This window comes from Amblyraja radiata, chromosome 14, assembly GCF_010909765.2.
Source record: "Amblyraja radiata isolate CabotCenter1 chromosome 14, sAmbRad1.1.pri, whole genome shotgun sequence".
Taxonomy (NCBI): Eukaryota; Metazoa; Chordata; class Chondrichthyes; order Rajiformes; family Rajidae; genus Amblyraja; species Amblyraja radiata.
The window spans coordinates 24534105-24555462 of record NC_045969.1 but is presented as its reverse complement, the minus strand read 5'-3'; the positions used below and the strand labels follow the sequence as shown (position 1 = coordinate 24555462).

The 21358-nt window shown below is 43.4% G+C and overlaps 1 protein-coding gene across 4 annotated transcripts in view; it reads left to right on the top strand.

Annotated features, from left to right (window-relative positions):
* The window catches only part of setdb2 (SET domain bifurcated histone lysine methyltransferase 2), an 87859-nt gene that overhangs the window by 26614 nt on the left and 39887 nt on the right, over positions 1-21358 (top strand). For 3 of the 4 annotated variants that reach the window (XM_033032817.1, XM_033032816.1, XM_033032815.1), the window contains 6 exons: positions 401-513; positions 7466-7535; positions 9132-9257; positions 10903-10974; positions 12245-12347; positions 17205-17801. In XM_033032817.1, the coding sequence (XP_032888708.1) occupies positions 401-513; positions 7466-7535; positions 9132-9257; positions 10903-10974; positions 12245-12347; positions 17205-17801 (1081 nt within the window). The remainder of the gene's footprint in view (positions 1-400; positions 514-7465; positions 7536-9131; positions 9258-10902; positions 10975-12244; positions 12348-17204; positions 17802-21358) is intronic. The other variant, XM_033032818.1, reaches the window with a different exon arrangement.

Genomic DNA, 21358 nt, shown 5'->3' with positions numbered 1-21358 from the left:
ATAGCTAAATACATTGCTGTTATCTACAAGCATTTCCACATCTGACATTTACTAACATTTCAGTTTTCAATATTTAGAAAGTACTCTCTTTCATTGTTGAGTTCACCATTGCCGACAGCGATCCATTTTAAAAACAATACATTCTTGTGGAATGTAATATTTATTATTTATCTATAATTGTCCATAAGAAGGTGAAAAGGAACTACTTCTTCAGCAACTGCAGCTTGATCTGTGATGGCTCTCCTGCATTGGTGTTGAATAGGGAGATTAAAGCCAGTATTTGCAATTTTGCCCATTCACCATTTACTATCTGTTTGTAGTTTAATATTTGATTAATATTTCTCAATGTATTATTTCTATTCAGATTTCTAGCACCTAGTTTCTCTTTTTAAATCCCCAGGTTGCAACAACAGGAATTCCAACAAAATGTCAAATCTCCCTGAGAGAGATTATTTGGAGCACAGTGATATGAACACTGAGAAAATTAAAGGGAATACAGCAGAGCTCTTGCAGGTACTTGCAAATAATATGCAAAAATTCATGATGCTGAAGTAAATGTCAGGACTTTCTTTGTTTATAAGGTTTTACCATCCATTTAGTGTTTCATGCATTTTTGTTTTAAAGTTAGCTGATTTGAGTGTTATTCATTTAATTTAGATTTACAATCTATATTACTAAAAGTCTGATCTTGACCACTTCCTGTTCTGTATATTGATTTGAGAAAAAACGCTGCCACTTACGGCTGTGATTTTTGGCCATCTTACTCAGAGTCCCCCTCTGCTACGCAGGACAACATCTACTGTGGTAACAGTGAGAAGAGAGTACGGCTTATCACATTTCAATTATCAGTTGAACAAACTTAACCCGAACAGCTTGGTATTCGTGAAGCCCGATGCCCTCTCTCGACAGTTCTTGGCGAAGGAGGAGCCTGCCTCTGGCCCCAAGACCATCCTCTCGTCCTCGCACAGGGTTGCCTCCCTCACCTGGGAAGTGGAGGAGAAGGTCAAGGTGGCCTTGGAGAACCAGCCGGGACCCAGCGCATGCCCTCCTGATCGCCTGTTTGTGGTTTCTGCCCTGCGGTCCGACGTCCGTCAGTGGGCCCACAGCTCTCGACTCACCTGTCATCCCGGCATTTAGCGGACCAAGGAGATGGTGCTACGGAGGTTCTGGTGGGCATCGCTGGAGGAAGACACTCGGGAGTTTGTCAACGCATGTCCCGTTTGCAACCAGCACAAGGTCTCACACCAAGCTCCAGGACCGTTGGAGACAGCGGTGGAGGGTCAGAGCGGTGAGGGCTTGAATCGGGCACGGGGCTTGTTCTCGCGGAGACCCAGGACCGTTGGAGACAGCGGTGGAGGGTCAGAGCGGTGAGGGCTTGAATCGGGCACGGGGCTTGTTCTCGCGGAGACCCAGGACCGTTGGAGACAGCGGTGGAGGGTCAGAGCGGTGAGGGCTTGAATCGGGCACGGGGCTTGTTCTCGCGGAGACCCAGGACCGTTGGAGACAGCGGTGGAGGGTCAGAGCGGTGAGGGCTTGAATCGGGCACGGGGCTTGTTCTCGCGGAGACCCAGGACCGTTGGAGACAGCGGTGGAGGGTCAGAGCGGTGAGGGCTTGAATCGGGCACGGGGCTTGTTCTCGCGGAGACCCAGGACCGTTGGAGACAGCGGTGGAGGGTCAGAGCGGTGAGGGCTTGAATCGGGCACGGGGCTTGTTCTCGCGGAGACCCAGGACCGTTGGAGACAGCGGTGGAGGGTCAGAGCGGTGAGGGCTTGAATCGGGCACGGGGCTTGTTCTCGCGGAGACCCAGGACCGTTGGAGACAGCGGTGGAGGGTCAGAGCGGTGAGGGCTTGAATCGGGCACGGGGCTTGTTCTCGCGGAGACCCAGGACCGTTGGAGACAGCGGTGGAGGGTCAGAGCGGTGAGGGCTTGAATCGGGCACGGGGCTTGTTCTCGCGGAGACCCAGGACCGTTGGAGACAGCGGTGGAGGGTCAGAGCGGTGAGGGCTTGAATCGGGCACGGGGCTTGTTCTCGCGGAGACCCAGGACCGTTGGAGACAGCGGTGGAGGGTCAGAGCGGTGAGGGCTTGAATCGGGCACGGGGCTTGTTCTCGCGGAGACCCAGGACCGTTGGAGACAGCGGTGGAGGGTCAGAGCTTACCAAATCCCGTGACGTTCCACACTCCATAGGGAGGGTTTCTGGGGAAGCCGCTGATTGGTGGGAGCAGACTAGAGGAAGCAGCTGATTGGGTGCAACCTCAGGTTAGCATTTCTGCTTTTTGGTTAAAGGTACAGTGATTTAGTAAGGGTATAGTGAGCTAAGGGAGGCTAGGGAAGCGGAAAATCAAAATGTGACAGGAGGATCCAGAATGTGTGAAGATAAAGCTCTAGATGTAAAAGGGGCAAAAACGGAAGGAAGGGTAGTAAAAATCATCTGAAAGTGCTTTATCTAAATGCGCTGTACACGGTATTAGTGAGACCACATTTGGAATACTGTGTACAGTTCTGGGGTCCATGCTTAAGAAAGGATGTACTAGCCCTGGAGGCAGTGCAGCGAAGGTTTACAAGATTAATTCCTGCAATGAGGGGATTGACATATGAGGAAAGGTTAAGTAAGCTGGGACTCTACTCTTTGGAGTTTAGAAGAATGAGAGGCGATCTCATTGAAACGTATAAGATCGTGAGGGGCCTTGATCGGGTGGATGCACCGAGGATGTTCCCAATGATCGGGGAGGCTAGAACTAGGGGACATAGTTGCAGAGTGAGGGGGGGCTCTTTTAAAACTGAGATGAGGAAGAACTTCTTCACCCAGAGGGTGGTTAGTTTGTGGAATTCACTGCCCCAGGGAGCAGTGGAAGCAGAAACGTTAAATTTATTTAAGTCAAAAATAGATGGTTTTTTAGCTGCCAAGGGGATAAGGGGCTACGGGGAGAGGGCAGGGATATGGACCTAGGTATGGTTAGTATAGTAGACCTGAGTGATCTCCTGGACAAGTGTCGATCGCCTGGATTGGGGTCGGAGAGGAATTTCCCGGATTTTTTTCCCGAATTGGACCTGGGTTTTTATCCGTTTTTTTGCCTCCCCCAGGAGATCACGCGGTTCTTGGGGTGGAGAGGGGTGATAGCGGTATAGAGGGGAGGGTAGTGTCTTGTGTTCTGTGTCTTGTGTCTACTGTTTGTGGGTAAGTGTGTCTGTTTAGTGTTCAGCCATGAGTGAATGGCGGTGCGGGCTCGACGGACCTGATGGTCTACTCTCGCACCTACTTTCTATGATTCTATGATTCTATGACAAGAGGATTTTTCCCATCGATAAAAAATAAAAGAGTTATTAGTTTTTTTTTAAATGTTGGGATTCTCTCTCCTGAAGGTGCTAAAGCAAGCTGCCTTGCCTAATTAGAGCTGCCTTGCCTATTTAGAGCTGCCTTGCCTTCTATATAATTAAAAGTCTAATCTGGACCACTTCCTGTTTGCGCTTTATATTGATTTTAGAAAATACGCTACCACGTACGGCTGTGATTTTTTGGTCATCTTACTCGGAGTCCCCCTCCACTCATCAGGTGCCGAGGATTTTACCCATCGATGAAAAATAAAAGAGTTATTAGTGTTTAAAAAATGTTGAGATTCTCTCTCCTGTGAATCACTTCATGAAGGTCACGCCCCTTCTGGTGGGAGGGACTATACAACCCAGAAGTGTGGGCGTGGCTCAGTCTCTGCAAGATGGGGGAGGGAGAGGTCACGACTCGCTGTCGTTAGTGGCCTTGCACCCTGCTTGAAATGGTATGAAACTGCACTTGAATTTGGTGCCCTTGCACCCTGCTTGAAATGGAATTTCAAGGAATAGCCGTGAGTCAACTGCGAGCCCACCAGCCGTGAGTGAATGAGCTGCCAGCACAACAGACTTGAGTGACTGAGCCGCCAGCCCAAGTCTCACTTTTGTCCCTTTTGTTTCTTCCTCCCCATCTAAACGGATAGCCTTGAGTTTTTCAGAATTGGGTCTGTTTACACTTTAGGGCATAGGAAAGAGTGAGGAAGAGCAGACCCGTATTTTCCACTTTCTATGATCTTATGTTCATATCTCCATGCTTCAATTTTCAACTACAACTTCTTTTAAAAAATAAATTAGATAGCTACATGTAAGAGAATATTTACAGAATGAGCAAAGAAGGATGGAATTAAGTTAGGTACTTCATGGATGAATATTGACATAAATGAGTGGAATTGGGCTGTTTCAATGTGGCAATATTCTGTGCTTGTGTTTAATGTTTAATGTTTTATGTGTTATTCCTAACTGTCACTGTATGTTACGTTGTCACTTGCGGGCAGAGCACCAAGACAAATTCCTTGTATGTGAATACTTGGCCAATACATTTATTCATTCATTCATTCATTGCACAGCATAGTGTCAAAGCAGAACGGCATATATAGAGAAGATACAAGGAATTGTAGATGCTGGTTTATACAGAAAGGCACAAAGTTCTTATCACACTATCAGTGGTTTACAACAAATTAATTTGTTGTTGTTCTATAGGTCATCATATGTGTCACCCTCTGGATACAGATGAGGGGGTCTGATTGGCAGATAGATGGATAAAACCCAGAGATAAAAAGACAAAGGACTGTGAGATAAGGTGACGAGAAATGTGAAATGTAAAGCCAGAGGTTATTCTTTGGTTAATTACCTAAAATTGGAGAATTCAATGCTCATACCATTGTGTTGTGGGCTACCCAAGTGGAACTTGAGGTCCAGTTGTGTGTAACCTCACTCTAGCAACGGAGGAAGCCCAGTACGGAAAGGTCAGTATGGGAATGGGAAGGATATGTTTGGTTCGCCCTCTGGATTTTCCGGTTGCTACCCAAGCAACCGGAAGATCCAGAGGGCGAACCAAACATGGTATTCAGCGAAATGGCAGTCGAATCTATGCTTGATCTCGCCGATGTCAAAGAAGCAGTAGATGAGGTTGGATACATGTGAACTTCTGTTTCGCCTGGAAAGACTGCTGGAGTCCCTGGATTGATGTGAGGAAGGAGAAATAGGGACAGGTTTTGCATCTCCTGCAGTTACAGGAATACCTGTGGAGTGGGTGTTTTTGGTGGTATAGTGAACCAAGCAGTTGTGAAGAGAGTGGACTCTGGAAAGCAGAAATGGGGTGGGGATGGGAAGATCTGACAAGTGGTGGGACAAATGTTGCAGTTGGCAGAAATGTTGGAGAATGATGTGTTGGATGTAGAGGCCAGTGGGGTGAAAGGTAAGCACCTTATCATTGAGTGCTCCAGATTGGCTTCCTTTTCGTTGGTGAAACCATTGGTGAAACATTGGTGAAACCGTTTCGTCAAACACTTGCGTTCAGTCTGCTAAGGCCTGCTGCTAGTTGCTAACCATTTTATCTCCTCATTATATTTCCAAACAGACCTTTCTGTCCTGGGCCTCTTCCATTGCCAGAGCATGGAAAAATACAAACTGGAGGAACACCACCTCAGATTCTGCTTGGGTAGCTTACAACCCAACAGTATGAATATTGAGTTCTCCAATTTTAGGTCACCAAACCAAAAAGCAACCCCATTTTGTTTTCCTCCCTTCACTTCCCTGTGCCCCATCTGGATACACACCCACTTATACTAACTTCCCTTATACTTTACATGTGATGTATCCCATAGGACATCACTTTATCCCATTTTGCACTTTGGCAAAATAGTAGCAGGTGGCACAACTTTAAACTGAAAAGTAACACAAAAATGACACAAAGTGCTGAAGTAACTCAGCGGGTCAGACAGTATCTCTGAAGAACATAGATAGGTGGGTAGCACAGTGGCGCAATGGTAGAGTTACTGCCTTACTGCGCCAGAGACCCGGGTCTGATCCTGACTACGGATGCTGACTGTTCGGAGTTTCTATGGTTTCCCTGTGACCACGTGGGTTTTCTCCAGGTGCTCCGGTTTCCTCACACATCCCAAAGATGTACAGGTTTATAGGTTAATTGGCTTCTCTAAAGTGTAAATTGTCCCTAGTGTGTGATTTAGTGTTGGTGTACGGGGTGAGCACTGGTTGGCGCGTACTAGGTGGGCGAAAGGACCTGATTCCAGGCTGTATCTCTAAAGTTAAATTCCCCCCCCCAAATTTTGCTTTTAAATAATCAAGAGCCCAATACCATGTTAAACTAATTGACTGTATTTGTTGTCACAACTCTAGAAATGTTGAGACTTATTATTACTCACTGAGATGGCCAGTCCTCATAGGTTTCTTTTGGCATGCATTAAGATTGATTGAAGCTCTGGTTCTCTGACCGTGAGAATTTTAGACCACTTCCAATACAATCAAACAACAGGCTAGTGCAAATAAGTAGGCAGACCCAAGCGCTCTCTCTTTTCTCTCCCTTTTGATCTGTCCAGTGAGTCTCTTTCACCAACTTGGTTACACTTCACATTTCACAAGTGTACTTAAAACTTGTTTGTGCCTTTAATCAACTTTGAAATCTCATATGGCCATTGCCTGAAAGATCTATTCATCTTTGATGGTACACAAAAATGATGGAGAAACTCAGCGGGTGCAGCAGCATCTATGGAGCGAAGGAGTTTCTGTGATGTGATGTGAGTTTCTCCAGCATTTTTGTGTACCTTCGATTTTCCAGCATCTGCAGTTCCTTCTTGAACACAACTATTCATCTTTGATGTTTGATTAGTAAACATATCATCCTTATCTTCTCACAGCACCATTCTTCAGTTCAGCTCCACTGATTCCACAATTGTTTTCTACATGGTCATTTGATTGATCATACCTTGATTAGGCAATATGTAGCACTTTTCTCAGTAACCAGTTTTAACAATGAATGTGAATGCCATATTAAACAATAGTAACGCACTAAATCAAATGTATATACGTGGACATGCTAATTACTTTTACATTATTACACAATTAGTCTCCATTTAGCTGATTCTGGAGAGTAGATGTGCAGCATCCCCTCATTCTTAAATGTAATTTTGAATTGCTGGAGTAAAGTGCTGCCCCACTTGCATCTGTGAATGTAGATAGCTCTCTTTGACAAGTCTGTTATTTCTGGATCAAGTCATTCTGAAATGGGTTACTTCTGATATTGGCTGTGTGCTCTTGGCCAGTAGTTATGTACATATAAGCATTGTAATTATGTCTTTGTACAAGGCTAGCAAGTTCCGGGAGATCTGAAAAATTATGTAAAAACCACCAGAGATTGGGATTTTTTGCAATTTAGATTTCTCAATGGATTTTTGAATGTCTCTCTTCTGAACTGTTGTGTGTATTATTTTTAATATTACATAATTATCAATAATTAAACCATCTGGTACTGTGAGATTTTGTTTGAAATAAAAAGTGCAATTACAACATGCAACTAAAGTCTATAGTTCAGGAGGTTGCATTCATATTGTGTTGTTATGAATATACAATGTTAGTTTAATATTTGCTTAAATTTATGTCTTGTCCACTTTTTTTCCTAGTCGAAAGAAAATCCTGCCAGAGTAGCTGAGAGTGAGGAAAACACATCCTGCATGGATATCCACAATCTTGGTACAACTACTTGCTACAGTACTGATACTAGCTTTCATTAAAAAATAATGGGTAATATCTGGGCACTAAGTAAATTTGCTATCTCTTCTGTTCTCACCAATTGGGTGTGGAAGCAATGGGTTTCAGTTCATGGGGCACTGGGTACTGGGTTGAAGGTGGTGAATCTGTGGAATTCTTTGCCACAAAAGGCTGTGGAGGCCAAGTCAGTTGACATTTTTAAGGCATAGATAGATAGATTCTTGATTAGTACAGGTGTCAGAGTTTACGGGGAGAAGGCAGGAGAATTTGGTTAGGAGGGAGAGATAGATCAGTCATGATTGAATGGCAGAGCAGACTTGATGGGCTGAATGGTCTAATTCTACTCCTATCACTTATGAGATGTATGGTGGGGGTTAAGGTTCAAGTGAAGGGGAATGTAATACATGTAAGTAAATGAGAACATACAAGGTAAAGAGGTGTAGGTGAGTGAAGTGGGTAATGATTTACAAAGTATGTCAAGAGGAAAAAGAGCATACAGGCAAAAGTGGATTTGGAATAAGGAAATGCAGTAAAAAAAATTGAAGGCTCCTTTTCTGAGGACTTTAAGTATTCATAACGAAAGAGTCCAATTAATGACACAAATAGTAATAACTGGCTACAGTTGTGTCTCCATTAATGGAGACGTGGTTGCAAAATAACCATAGGCGTCAAGGGGATGTTGCTCCAATAGCTGGTCATATATTGCACAAAGAACGTAAGTTGCAACTGTTGATGGTTGGTCATTCCAGTCCTTGGACATCAGGAGTTCCTCATGGTAGAATCCAATCAGCACCCTTTATCAACATCCTTACGTCATAAAGTCAGAAGTGGGAATATTACAGTGTTCAATTCCATTTGCAACTCCATAGCAAACTAACCACACTCTGGACAATATTCAGGCAGAGGTTTAAATGGCATAAGTGGTATTACCGTTGAATGTCAAAGATAAGTGACACTCAATGTGTCACTCCACCAGCATCGGGAGCTTGGGTCAACATTGACTGGAAATCCAACTCAACCATGCACATAAATACTGTGGTGCAAGAGCATATCAGAAGTTGAGAATCCTTTTCAAAAGAGAGAATTTGGCAAGTATCGCATTTGGCACCTCAAAGCCTTATCTCAGTTTTCAACATACGTCAGGATGTAATGGAATATTCTTCACTTGCTTTCAAGAAGCTAAACACTATCCAGTTCAAAGTAACCCGCTTTTTGGCACCTCATTCACCACCCTAAATGTTCATCCTGTTAACCACCAGCTCGCCATGTACTGCAGTTATTCACCCAGACTGCTCAAACTGCACCTCTCAATCCAACAAAATCTACCACCAGGAAGCACATGGGTTTCAGAGCATGGGTACATCATGGGCATGTTCCCTCCAAATCGCAGTCGGTCCTGACTGACTGGATGTGCAGCATCTTTATCAGAAGGTTTTGCAATGGTTCAAGACACTATTTGCTGATAAACTTAAGCGATGTGTTCTTAATGTGAAGTGAAAAGTTTTGCATGATTTTATTGGATGGCGGAGAACAGGCAAATGGCCAAATGACATTCCGCTGTGTTCTTGTTTTCCTCAGAAAAAGCAAAATTATTTTGGATCAAAATGCAAGCTTCTAGGAGGGTGGAACTCGTCTTTGAGCAACTCAGTAATGTGATAACCTGCCTGAAAAAGAAAATTTCCAATGGTTCAGCAAACAATCAAGGTAACAGATTTTCTGGCATAATTCATTTTTTTTAATATCATGGTTTCAGTAAATTTTCAACTTGTGCGTTTTTGAAGTGAAGCGCCCTGTTTGGTTGACAAGGATGTATGTATAATAATTTTGAGTTATAAAACAGTAAATCAATTGTCTTATAGTATTTTGTAAACCACAAAGGATTTGCATTTATCCACAGACGCCCATACCTGCTGGCACTGTGTTTTGCATATTTCGGAAGCAATTTCTTTGAATTCAAATGATGAAACAAACTAGGGAATTTGTGTTAATATGAATATAGTTTTGATGCCCCTAAATATTGGCTGGAATTTTACAGTGTCTTAATGGCATCCTGATCTCACTACTGATCAGCATTATGTGCAGTTATGTTGTTGCATCTGGAAAGAGAATCTTACTGTGTAACCAAACTGCAACTGAGCAAAATCATACTTCAAATTTACTATCTATCAAACCACTCAATATACTTTCATGCTTCTGAACACATTTGTGCTTCACAGGCTTCTTATTGGTGTTTCTTTTGAATTTTATTGATATTTTTCCACTTCTAAAATATGCTTTTAATGAATAAAGAGAAATAGGGACACAGCTGTAGCATGGATAAATATAATTATGTGGATATATTATTCACTGTAATAATGTCAGAGATAAGGAACTAAAGTTATGAGCATCGACAAAATATTAGAGCTATTTCCACAAATGTAACAAAGTCCAAGAGATTTATAAATATTGAAGAAATTGAGGGAATTGGTCTGAGGTCCTGAGGTGAAAGGTTGCTATAAACCTATTTACTGATGGAGCAGTTGTCAATGACGAAGTGACCTACTGTCTATGTTTTAAATGAAGATTGTTTTTCAGGGCAAACAAGGAGATGCTACTTGTTCTCTCATCATGGAACTCCATAAAGTATCGAGTGAAGTTAGGAATAATAAGAACCGTTCAATGTGGGATTTTTTTAATGGAGGTAGGAGAAGTAGAAACTTAGCAGAATAATGGATTAACGATGGGCAATTCATGGGGTTAGCCTTGCATTTATTTTCTGTATTTCAATCCGAACAACTAACTGTTCTTGTGCAATAGGATCTGGCTTGGTAAACATAGTTTCCCTTCATTCAGGAATTTTGAACTCTGCAAGAATTGCATTGTAAAATCCTTTGTGATTAGAAAGTAATGAGTTAAGAAGGGCATAGCATTTCTTGGTAATTAATCAGCTAGTGATATTACTCATTATGCATGAATCATACACTGGTCATTGAAGTCTCACAGTTTATAGTATGACAGTGACTTTGCAGCAAGGGGACTTTGAAGGAAAGATTGAGAAGTATTGAACACTTCAGTAAATTAACATGATTCTAACTATGTCCTGTAATATAACAATTAAAATCAATGATCGAGTTCCACTGAATTAAATTTTGTCACTTCTGCTCTTGTCAAATTTATATTTGTCAAGTAGCTGAATAAAGAAAATAGTCATTGCTATTTGACTCTAAATTGTTGACTTCTTTGTAAGCCAATCAACTGAAACTGATTCATTTAAATATTGACATTTGTTGCATTAATGCAAATAATATTTAACAGATTCTCCTGGCTAACTATCCACAATATTGATTAAGAACATTTTCTCTTACTGCAGAATATTTGAAGGCTTTAAATTTGCTCAACAAAGCTGGAATCTACAACAACTCACTTTCACCTGACACAGCAGGTAAAGGCCAAACATTAATATAACTTATTCTCTTTATTCCATTGAATTTAAGTTATGGACAGCAGTTGCATTTATGTCTAACCACATAACAAGAATAGAAGGCATTGTTGTTATCAAACCACTTTGTTTTAGATCCATTTGGCTTTCATGTTTATCTTTTTCTGTTAATTAACCTAATTCCAAATTATATCTAAAAAAAGACTTGCTTACATTTAAGGAGCATTTTTCACCATCCAAGCCAATCGTCTACATTTTATCCAAGATACTTTTCAGTCTGTTATGTATATTTTGGAGTGTTTCCAGTGTTATAATGCAGAGTTAGCAGTAGCAAATTTGTATAAGGTAGATTCCACAAACAACAGTGAAGTAAATGACCAAATTTTCTGACCTCATAAAGTTAATGGTTGAGGGGTAATAGTCATAGAGAGATGCAGCACAGAAACAGAGTCCAAATTGTCCAACAAACAACTATTTACATTCAATTTTTAATTTATTTTTGTACTCACCATATTCTTATCATCTCTCCCAAGATGCCATCACTCACCTACACTAGGGGCAATTTACAGTGTCTAATTAACTTAGCACATTTTTGGTATGTGGGAGAAAACCAGAACATCTAGAGGAAATCCACACATTCACTGGGAGAACATGAAAACTCTGCACAGACAACATCCAAAGTCAGGATTGAACCTAGGTCTCTGATGCTGTGAGACAGTAGCTCCACTATTTGAATCACTGTACTATCCTTTAGTACAAGCGAGAACATTGCATGTAACTCCTACCCACCATGTTGGATTTTTTTCACAAATAGCTGAGGAGAATGGGTCCTGATTTAGTGTCTTATCCAAAAGCCATTACCTTCAACACTGCTGCATTCTCCAATACTGTATTGGTGTCAGGCTTGATTCCACATTCTCCTGCTGCCACTCTGTCAAGGTTAATAACATCACCACGATAGACACGTGCACACACGTACACTCTTTATCTCCAACCTCCCTGTCTTCCACCAGGTTAGCCTAACCAGCATTGCCCATTTCAGTATGTAATCTGATTGAGATCTAAAAGGTGTTTCAATGATTTTTTGGTTGCACACGTTTTGGTTTTTAAATTATATATTTTTTAAATAGGGACACAAGGAACTGATCTGTCTAAAGAAGGGTCCCCACCCAAAACATCACCCATCCTGTTCTCCAGAGATGGTGTCTATCCATCTCTGGAGAACAGGTGTCTATCGAGCTAAATTACTCTAGCATTGTCTTTTTTTTAATAGAAAATGAAGAAAGGTTTCAGTTGAATTGTGAGGATATTTCGGAAAGATTGATAAATACTGAAGAAATGGAAGCAGAATTAGTATTGGACAATCCCCTGTTTTTGTAAGTATGCAGTATTTACTTCTAGTTAAGGTTTCACCTTTTTGGGTTAATGTCATATAACTTTGTAAGTCACGGTGTATTGTATTGTGATGTATATCAGCTGTATTGTGATATTATTCAAAATTAGGTCAGTAGTTCTCCCACGTTTTATCTTGTCCTGATTATGTTTGTCTGCAATGTTGTTTGTCTGCATTACTCAAAGTAAATCAGGGGAGATGATGTGAAGGTAACACTAACATCAAAAAATTGTATATAGTTTTTGTTGATCTCGTATACTTTTGTGCAATTTTTTAAAAACATTTTCTATAAGTTAACAAACAGCTGCCCAAGGCATTGTAACTCCAATGAGTAGATTAGCATGTAGGTCATTATAGAGTCATAGAGCATGGGAACAAGCCCTTCAACCCAACTTGTCCATGCTGACCAAGATGTCCCATGTGCACTAGTCCCACTTGCCCGCGTTTGGCCCAAATCCCTCTAAACCTTCCTATCCATCTACCTGTCCAAGTGTCTTTTAAATGTTGTTATAGTACCTATCTCAACCACCTTCTCGGGCAGCTTGTTCCATAGACTCACCAATCTCTGTGTGAAAAAGTTGTCCATTGGGTGTCCTCTAGTTCTTGATTTCCCTCCTGTGAGTAAAATACTCTGTGCATTCACTCTATCTGTTCCCCTCATGATTTTATACACTTCGATAAGATCACCCCTTAGCCTCCTGCGCGCCAAGGAATAAAGTCCTACCCTGCCCAATCTCTCTCTGTAGCTCAGGCCCTCAAGTCTTCGCAACATCATTGTAAATCAGGCAGATGTAGAGAAGTAAGATAAGGTGATGCTAGTTTTACAGTTATAAATAAGACCCACGCTGGCCGTCAAATATCTTGTTCTACTAATCCCATTTACCAGCACCTCGTCTTCAGGGGGGGGGGAGGGGGGGGGAGGGTTTCCATGGAAAACCGGTCAGTTTTCCCTGGTCCTGAAAACTCCAATGAGCCAATCAAAATGCCCAGTCAGTGAAGGAGATTGTCTACGGCTGCATTCGACTGCCTGAAGGAGAGTTCCAGCGACCTCATAGGACCTCGTAGGACCACGTGTCGACCATGCTGCGAGATTGAAGGTTGAAGGCACTCTTCTAAACTCGCAGATTAGGTCACCCAAGTGGGACAGCCCCTTTAAACTTCCTCCAGATTGTGACACTAATGAAGTTGTTCCAAGCCTTTTCTGAGACTCCCCCCCCAACCCTAACTCTTTCCCTGCTGTACAACAACTGCAATGGTTCCTTTCCTGCACGCATGCGGACTCATCAGTTTCATTTTCTTTATCTCTGATACTGTTTGGATCTCTAACCTTGTGGATCTCTCCGTCTCCATTTATAAACAACTTCTCTAAATCCGCTGACTCCCATATCTATCTCCTACTCTCAATTTCTCAATTTCTGCGGCATCTAACTTCTGGGACCCAAAACTTACATTTCAGGGGATTGAGTTTGAGCTGAATGTCTTTTGCACGGTCCAGCACCTTCTTCGGATTGTCGTCTTGCTCAGCCAGGTCACGCCCGTAAGCGAGAATGTCAACAACAATGATGGCGCATGGATACCCTGCAAACAGTTGTTCCATGGTGCACAGTGAGGAAAACCTCACTGGCAGAGTTGATGTCAAAGGGCATTCACAGGAATTTGTAACGGCCGAAGGGGGTGCCGAACGTAGTAAGGTTGGACGAGTCTGGGTCCAGCGGGATCTGCCAAAATGAGCTTTTGGCATCCAGAACGGAAAACACAGTTGCGTTGCCAATTTGAGAGGCAACTTCCTTTACCGTTCGCATAGGGTAGTCTGGGCGTTTGATAGCTGTGTTGTGGTCCCTGGGGTTGATGCAGATACGAGTTTCTTCCTTGTTTTTCATCGTTGCAACCACCATGGTGGAAATCCAGTCATATGGGTCAGTAACTTTAGCAAAGACATCTAGGGAAACCATCCGCTGGAGCTTAGTGCGTACTCTGTCGCGCATGGCATGCGGAACACGAAGTGGTGCTCGAACCACAGGAGTGACTTTGGGATCAATGGTGATGTTGTATTTGAGGACAGCTTACCAAGCTTATCGTTAAACAGTTCTCTATATTAAGAGAGTATCTGCTGAGTGGGGCCGCCAGCGAGAAAGAGTTGATGGACAGCACGGTCAAAGTAGACTAGGCCCAAATCGTGGCATGCATTGATACCAAGCAGAGTTTTAGAATCCCCCTTGACGATATAAACGTAAGGGTATGAGACTGCGAGTCTATGATGCAGTTGAAATCAGTTTCTGCAAGTGGGTGCAGAACATCAGATAAGGAAATTACATTACACTTCGCTCCCGTATCAATCTTAATGATCACGGGCGTGTTATTCACAATCATGGTTACCTCAGGGTCAAGCTGCTCGTTAGAGGAAGGGAGGAGGGAGTGAATGGCTGTACTGTTATCTTTTCTTTCAGAGAGGGAAGCGGGAATGGCTCCTCCAGCTCTTGGCTTTCGTTATCAGCGGGCTCATGTTGTAACAGGTGCAAGTTCGTCCTTGGGACGGATCGAGTCGCATGGGAACGGCAACATTTTGCAAAATGGTTGAATTTCTTACAGAAATTGCAAATCTTACCACAAGCAACCACAAAATTCCCGACCTGGAACATGGGAATTGTTACAATTAGGACATCGAGCAGCAGACCTTCGCTGCAGCCAGGGAAGGGAAGGCTGTGGATGTTTGTTACGACAGGAGGTTTCTGTAAGGTTGACACTATACTGGATGCGCTGCCCAGAGGTCACAGACTTAGTGTGAGAAGCTGTTATCTCAGCGATCCGACAGGCGTGTTCGGCTTGATTTAGAGTCAGTTCAGTGATAGCAAGCAGTTCGTCTCTCACCTTGTCACTGAGCATACCTCCAACGAGTTTGTCGCGGATAAGTTAATCGCATAAATTTTCAAAATGACAGCGTGCAGCCATGTGTTTTAAGCCGCTGATAAAGCACTCAATTTGCTCGTCAACTTGTTGCATACGAGCAAAAAACTTGGTGTGTTTGATTATAGAGTTCAACTGTCTAAACTTTGCAAGCAGGACAGCAGGGTCATCAATCGTTTCTGCAGGCACTTGGACCAGACCGTTGAGGTCTAAAACAGCAGGCGCAAAAGCAAAACGGTCTGCACGTTTCATTGCCTCAGGGCCTGCCAGGTTTAGTAGCACGGAAGCACGTACCTCTGGAGGATCGTTGTGATGAACAATACGAATGTAGTGAGTGTAGTCGCGCTCGAAAAGGCGCCAACGTTCAGCAATATCAGAGTCAAAGATCAGAGGACTAGGACGGCGAGACAAGTTTGCCATGATGGAAATAACAGGCACATAAAGCAAATGTGAAAAAATAAAACCCGATAAACTTGAACGGAGTAGGTAAGAAATCACTTCTTGACACCATGTAATGAGTCGAGTCGTGCACACGTATTTATTAAAGTACACTTACAGCATTGGTCTGCAAGGTGTTACAGTAACTAGCAGCTACTCTGACTAAATTATCTAAGCAAACTCCTGGTAATATAAACCGCATAGTAGTCTGAGCTACTACTAACAAGCAATACAATTGGTTAGTAAGCAGCAATCAATCTACATAGGCGACACCTTCTACTTGTAGAGCTTCTGAAATATTCCCCATCATTCTTAAATGTGTCTTCCCCGCCGCCATAGTTGTTGGAGTATTTTGTCAATATCTGCTCTCAGTCTTCCACTCCCTTCACTCGGACAGAACAGCAATAGAGATTCTTTGCTTGGTTCTTGCCTTTCACCTCACCAGCCTTCTTATCCAACACATAATCCCCACGATTTTTACCAGTTCTAATGTGATCCTATCAGCAGTCACATCTTTCCCTTGTAAATCATCCATTCCCACCCATCCCTCCCATCCCCTGAAACTTTCCCCTGATGTAACAGTTATGTTGTTACTTCCTCTCTCACCACCATTCATGCATCTAAACAGTCCTTTAAGGGGTGGGAGTTTTCCTGCACCTCCTCCAACGTAGTCAACTGCACTTAGTGGCCTCTTCAACATTGGTGAAACCAAACATAGATGAGCTGACCATTTTGTGGAGCATCTGCACTATGTTTGCAACGGCCATTTTAACCCTCCTTCCCATTCCCTTATGGATCTGTCTGTTCTATGCCCTCGCAATTGCTATCGAGAGGGTAAACACAAATTGGCAGAACAACGCCTTGTATTCTGCTTGGGTGGCATTCATCACAATAGTATGAACATTGAATATTCCAATTACAGATAACCCACAACGCTCACCCCCACCCACAATGTTCTCCTCACATGTACACTTGCCTGTAACCTGTCTTTGTTCACCTGTGAACCAGCATCTGCAGTTCCTCCTTACACATGTTGCCTGCTTTCTCCCAATTTGTTTTCTTTACAATGATGATGCAGCAATCTCTGCAGTAGAATTTGAACCATAATTTTCGGAACCCAAGTTAAACCTGCTACCACTGAGTCGTAACTGATATTATATTTGTTGAATGGCCTCCACCTTGTCTTTGTTAAATTTGTTCCACTTATCAACACATTAAGCTTTCATCTCAATGACTAAAATTGATACAAAAGTGTTTCAGAGTTTAGAAGAGTAAGTGGTAATTTTATTGTGATATCCTTTAATGTTTGACAATATATCTGAATATCTGTTGAAATCTTATTGGTGTTTAATATTGTTTTCCAGAATCTGGTATGTGTTTCATTGATTGGTGAACTAAGCACTGTGCTAACCATATACCAGATGGTTTTAATGTTGTCAGAGTTTAATATGATTGTGTTTAAGTATGATAGAAAAAGTAAATCTTTATGTTCTTTTAGACAAACATCAGTTATTAAAAGTCTGGCTTCCTGCGCCACCTGCCCATCACCTACAAAGGAATTAAATTACCCAAATGTTCCTGATCGGTTAATACTTCATCAGCGTAAGTGCAATACCATGTGTATCGCTGGAGTAATGCCTCAAACTTCTGATCATTTCAAAGGGGAAAATCCACTGAAAATTCCCATACTCTGCCGGTTTAAAAGAAGACATGCAAAACTGCACTGGGATACTGAGGTTTTGGAGCCTCCACATGTCTCTTACAAAGCTCCTTGTGGGAGAAGCTTGCGGAATTTCAAGGAGGTGCGCAATTACATTTATGAAACGCAGTGTGGCTTTCTTTTATTGGACTTTTTCTCTTTCAATACATACATTCAGCTTTCAAGAACATTTCCTTGCAAGAACCCAGTTGTTTATGAAGCTGATATAAGCCACGGTATAGAACCTGTTCCAGTTTCTCTGCACAATGCGATTGACATCTCTACGCCAGAGCACTTTAAATACAGAAAAGCACGGTTGCCTCATGGATGCCTTATTAGTAATTCATCAGAGATGTTCCAACAGAAATGCAACTGCACAAATGGCTGCAGTGATGGGTTAGTATGATTATATAATTTATTGTGGTAATCCCCTTGATGGTCAACAAATATAAGAGCTTCTTTGTGTGGGAATCAATTGAGTTCCAAATTTATCAACCAAAAATGGCAATTAGGATTAACACATGGACACCAATGCATCAATTTATTTATGGAAAACCGAATTATTGTGAATGCAGGTAGCCCTCAGTTAGTTGGGCATCATCTGTGGAGAGTGAAATTGAGTTAACCAGTCAATGATCTTTTATCAGTTCTGTTTCATCATTTGCTAACTTTATTTATAAAGCTTTTTAAAGTATACTAGACCAAGTGGGGCCCGTTGGGTCCTTGTCACACGGGAGGGTGGGTCCCCGAACCCAGTATTCCACCACTCACCCATAGCCCACAACTGCGCAGGCGCGGCTGATGGGTTCACGGTGTGACGCCAGATATCCCTGTTGTGACGCGAGTCACGGCAACCCTCCCTAAGTGCGTCTCACCATCCCTCTTCCTACCCCTATTCCCCTCCTCTAAAGTGAAAAGTTTAAATTTTTTTAAAGTGAAAAATGATTTTTTTTATAGTTTAAAATGTGAATAACGTAAAATATAACATCAATCTGAATGGAGTGCTGCTGTGTATTTGAAAACTGAGTTTTCTTTAATGAAAATTAGATCCCATTGTGATGTCATTGTGGGGTGGAACAGGCAGTTTGGGATGTGGGATGGGCAGTTTATGTAAATAAGATCCCATTGTGGCATCATACGCTGCTAACTGCCAGTGCAAGTTCAAGTGATTTTTGTCAACATGGATTTTGTAAAGTTTAAAATGTGAATAACTTGTAAAATATACCATCAATCAGAACAAAACTTGACACAACACACCACAGGACAATGGTGAGTAAGGTGGGCCAACAATTGTAGCGTTATCGTGTACCGTTTTGGTTTAATTTCAGGATCACATGGACAGACAGACATAATAACAAACAAGATGAGAGAACCCGTTCCCCAATGCAATATTCCACCACTACCCATAGCCCCCACGGGAGGCCTGGTCCCCCAACGCAACCCGTTCCCCCAACGCAATATTCTAGCACTCACCCATAGCCGACGGCTGTGCAGGGGCTGCTCATTTTGCCTTATTTAGCCTCCCACATTTTTAAACCTTAAAAAAAATGCATTTGCACTTGCTAGATAGCAGAACTCAGTGCACTTGGATAGCAACAATGTTGCGAGCAGGGTTAAGCACAGGGTTAAGCACAGGGAATAAGCGAAAGACAGTTTTTTTCCAAGTTTTTAGAGATTTGTGAACATTTTCATAAATAACTCGAGAAATAATGCATGAAATGTTCAGATAAGGCGTATTTTGACTTCACGTCGAAAATCTCTATTGGAATATGTAAAAATTTCACCGTTAGTGCATCGTGTTTTCGAGGAGATGTGAAACGCACACGCACATCACACACACAAATAAATACACATCCAAGATCCGAGTTTTATAAGTATACTAGACCAAGTGGGACCCGTTGGGTCCCGTCCCCTCGACGCGTGGTTGCGGGGGGGGGGGGGGTGGGGGTGGGGAGGCCTTCGGCGTCACACACACACTAACCACCTGTCCACACACACATGCTAACCCCCCCCTTAATATATTAATATTATTAATTTGCTCCTTTAAACCCATTCCCCACCCTATCCACTCATGCATAACCCCCAACTGTGCAGGTGCGGCTAGAGAGGGGGAGTAGAGAGGGAGAGGGTGAGGGGGGTAGAGAGGGAGAGGGAGGTGGTGATTGAGGGGTGGGGGGTGGCGAGCGGCGTCACAGGGAAGGGTTGGTTCCCAAACGCAATACTCCACCAGAGAGGGGGGGGCAGAAAGGGAGGGGGGTAGAGAGGGAGCAGGAGATAGAGGGGGAGCGGTTAGAGAGGGAGTGCGAGAGGGTAGAGAGGGAGGGGGTAGAGAAGGGAGGGGGAGGGGGTAGAGGCAGTACCAACCCAGGACGTAGAGCACCAGCCTCCCAACCAGGCGCCGGGCCCGAGCGAGACTGCGGGCGGGCGTGGACCCAAGCGAGGCCGCGGGCGGGTGTCGAGTCAAGGACCCCGAGTGAGGTAGCGGCAATCGTCGACCCAGGGGAAGCTGCGGTCGGACGTGGACTCGAGGGAGGCCACGGGCGGGCGTCGAGCCGGGCTCAGCCCGCGGCAGCAGCCTCCCCACCAGGCGCGCGGACGCTGAGCGGGCGGGACCACTCTCCATGCAGCGGAGGGCTGGCCGATCGTGGCTTCCGCAAGGTGAAACCCACACACCCGCGTGACAGACGATCGGGCGGGGGAGACAGAGAGGAGGTCGTCCTCCGTGACGGTCAGAGATCGCCGGGTGGGATCGGGATCACCAGCGAGGAAAAGGCATCGCGATTCCCCGAGTTCCTGCGATCGACGGAGGAATCGCAGGTCTCCATAGACAGCCTGTCCCTGAGGGCGTAATGGCCGCCACAGTCATCTTCCCATCACGCTGCCCCGCACCCTCACCAGCGCGGCGATAACGACCGCCGCCGCCATGTTCTAAAACTTCACCCAGCGGAGCGCGCAGCACGACCTGAGCAGCAGTTTAAAAACACTAAGTGATGAATTTAAAGAAGTGAAAGTTAAGAAGCCAAGAAGTACAGAAGACATAACAGGGGTGACATCACTCGCAGCGCGAGCAGAGGCAGGCAGTCAGATCCATTGTGATGTCATCATCGTTTATTTTCTAAGTTTTTTGAGAACATTTTCATAAATAACTCAAGAAATAATGCATGAAATTTTCGGGTAAGGCAATTTTTGACATCATGGGGTAAATCTCTATCGGAACATGTAAAAATTTCACCATTAACGCGTTGTGTTTTCAAGGAGATGTGAAACGCACACAAATACACACACATCAGAGTTTTATACGTATAGAGAATTGAAATTCTGACAGTTTCAACAGCTATTCTAATCTGAGAGTTGATACTTACCCAGATAGTTCCATATTTTGTGTTATTAAAGGTGATGTTTTCTAAAATGGATTTGCTTCATCCTTCTTCAAACTTGTTTTTGCCTCTTCCGTTTCTTGTAATAGTTTACATTCAGGTTCTGAATTGGAGTTTTTTACATAATGGCGTAAAAATTGATTTTTGACATCATGGCGTAAATCTCTGTTGGAATATGCAAAATTTTCACCGTTAGCGCGTTGTGTTTTCAAGGAGATGTGAAATGCACACGAACATCACACAAATAAATACACATCCAAGATCAGAGTTTTATTTGTATACAGATAGATAGATATACTAGACCAACCTGTCACATGGGAGGCCTGGTCCCCCAACGCAACCCGCTCCCCAACGGAATATTGCACCACTAACCAGTAGCCCCCACGGGAGGCGTGGTCCCCAACTCAACCTGTTCATGAACGTAAGATTCCAGCACCCCCTGCCTCCCCCAGCAATTCACCCTCACCCTCCCCCTCCTGTCCTGCCAGGAGCTGGGGTAAGAAAAAATCAAATTGCACTTCCCCTGCCTGCCAATTGCAATAGCAATTCACCCTCCCACTCCTGTTGAAGCACCTG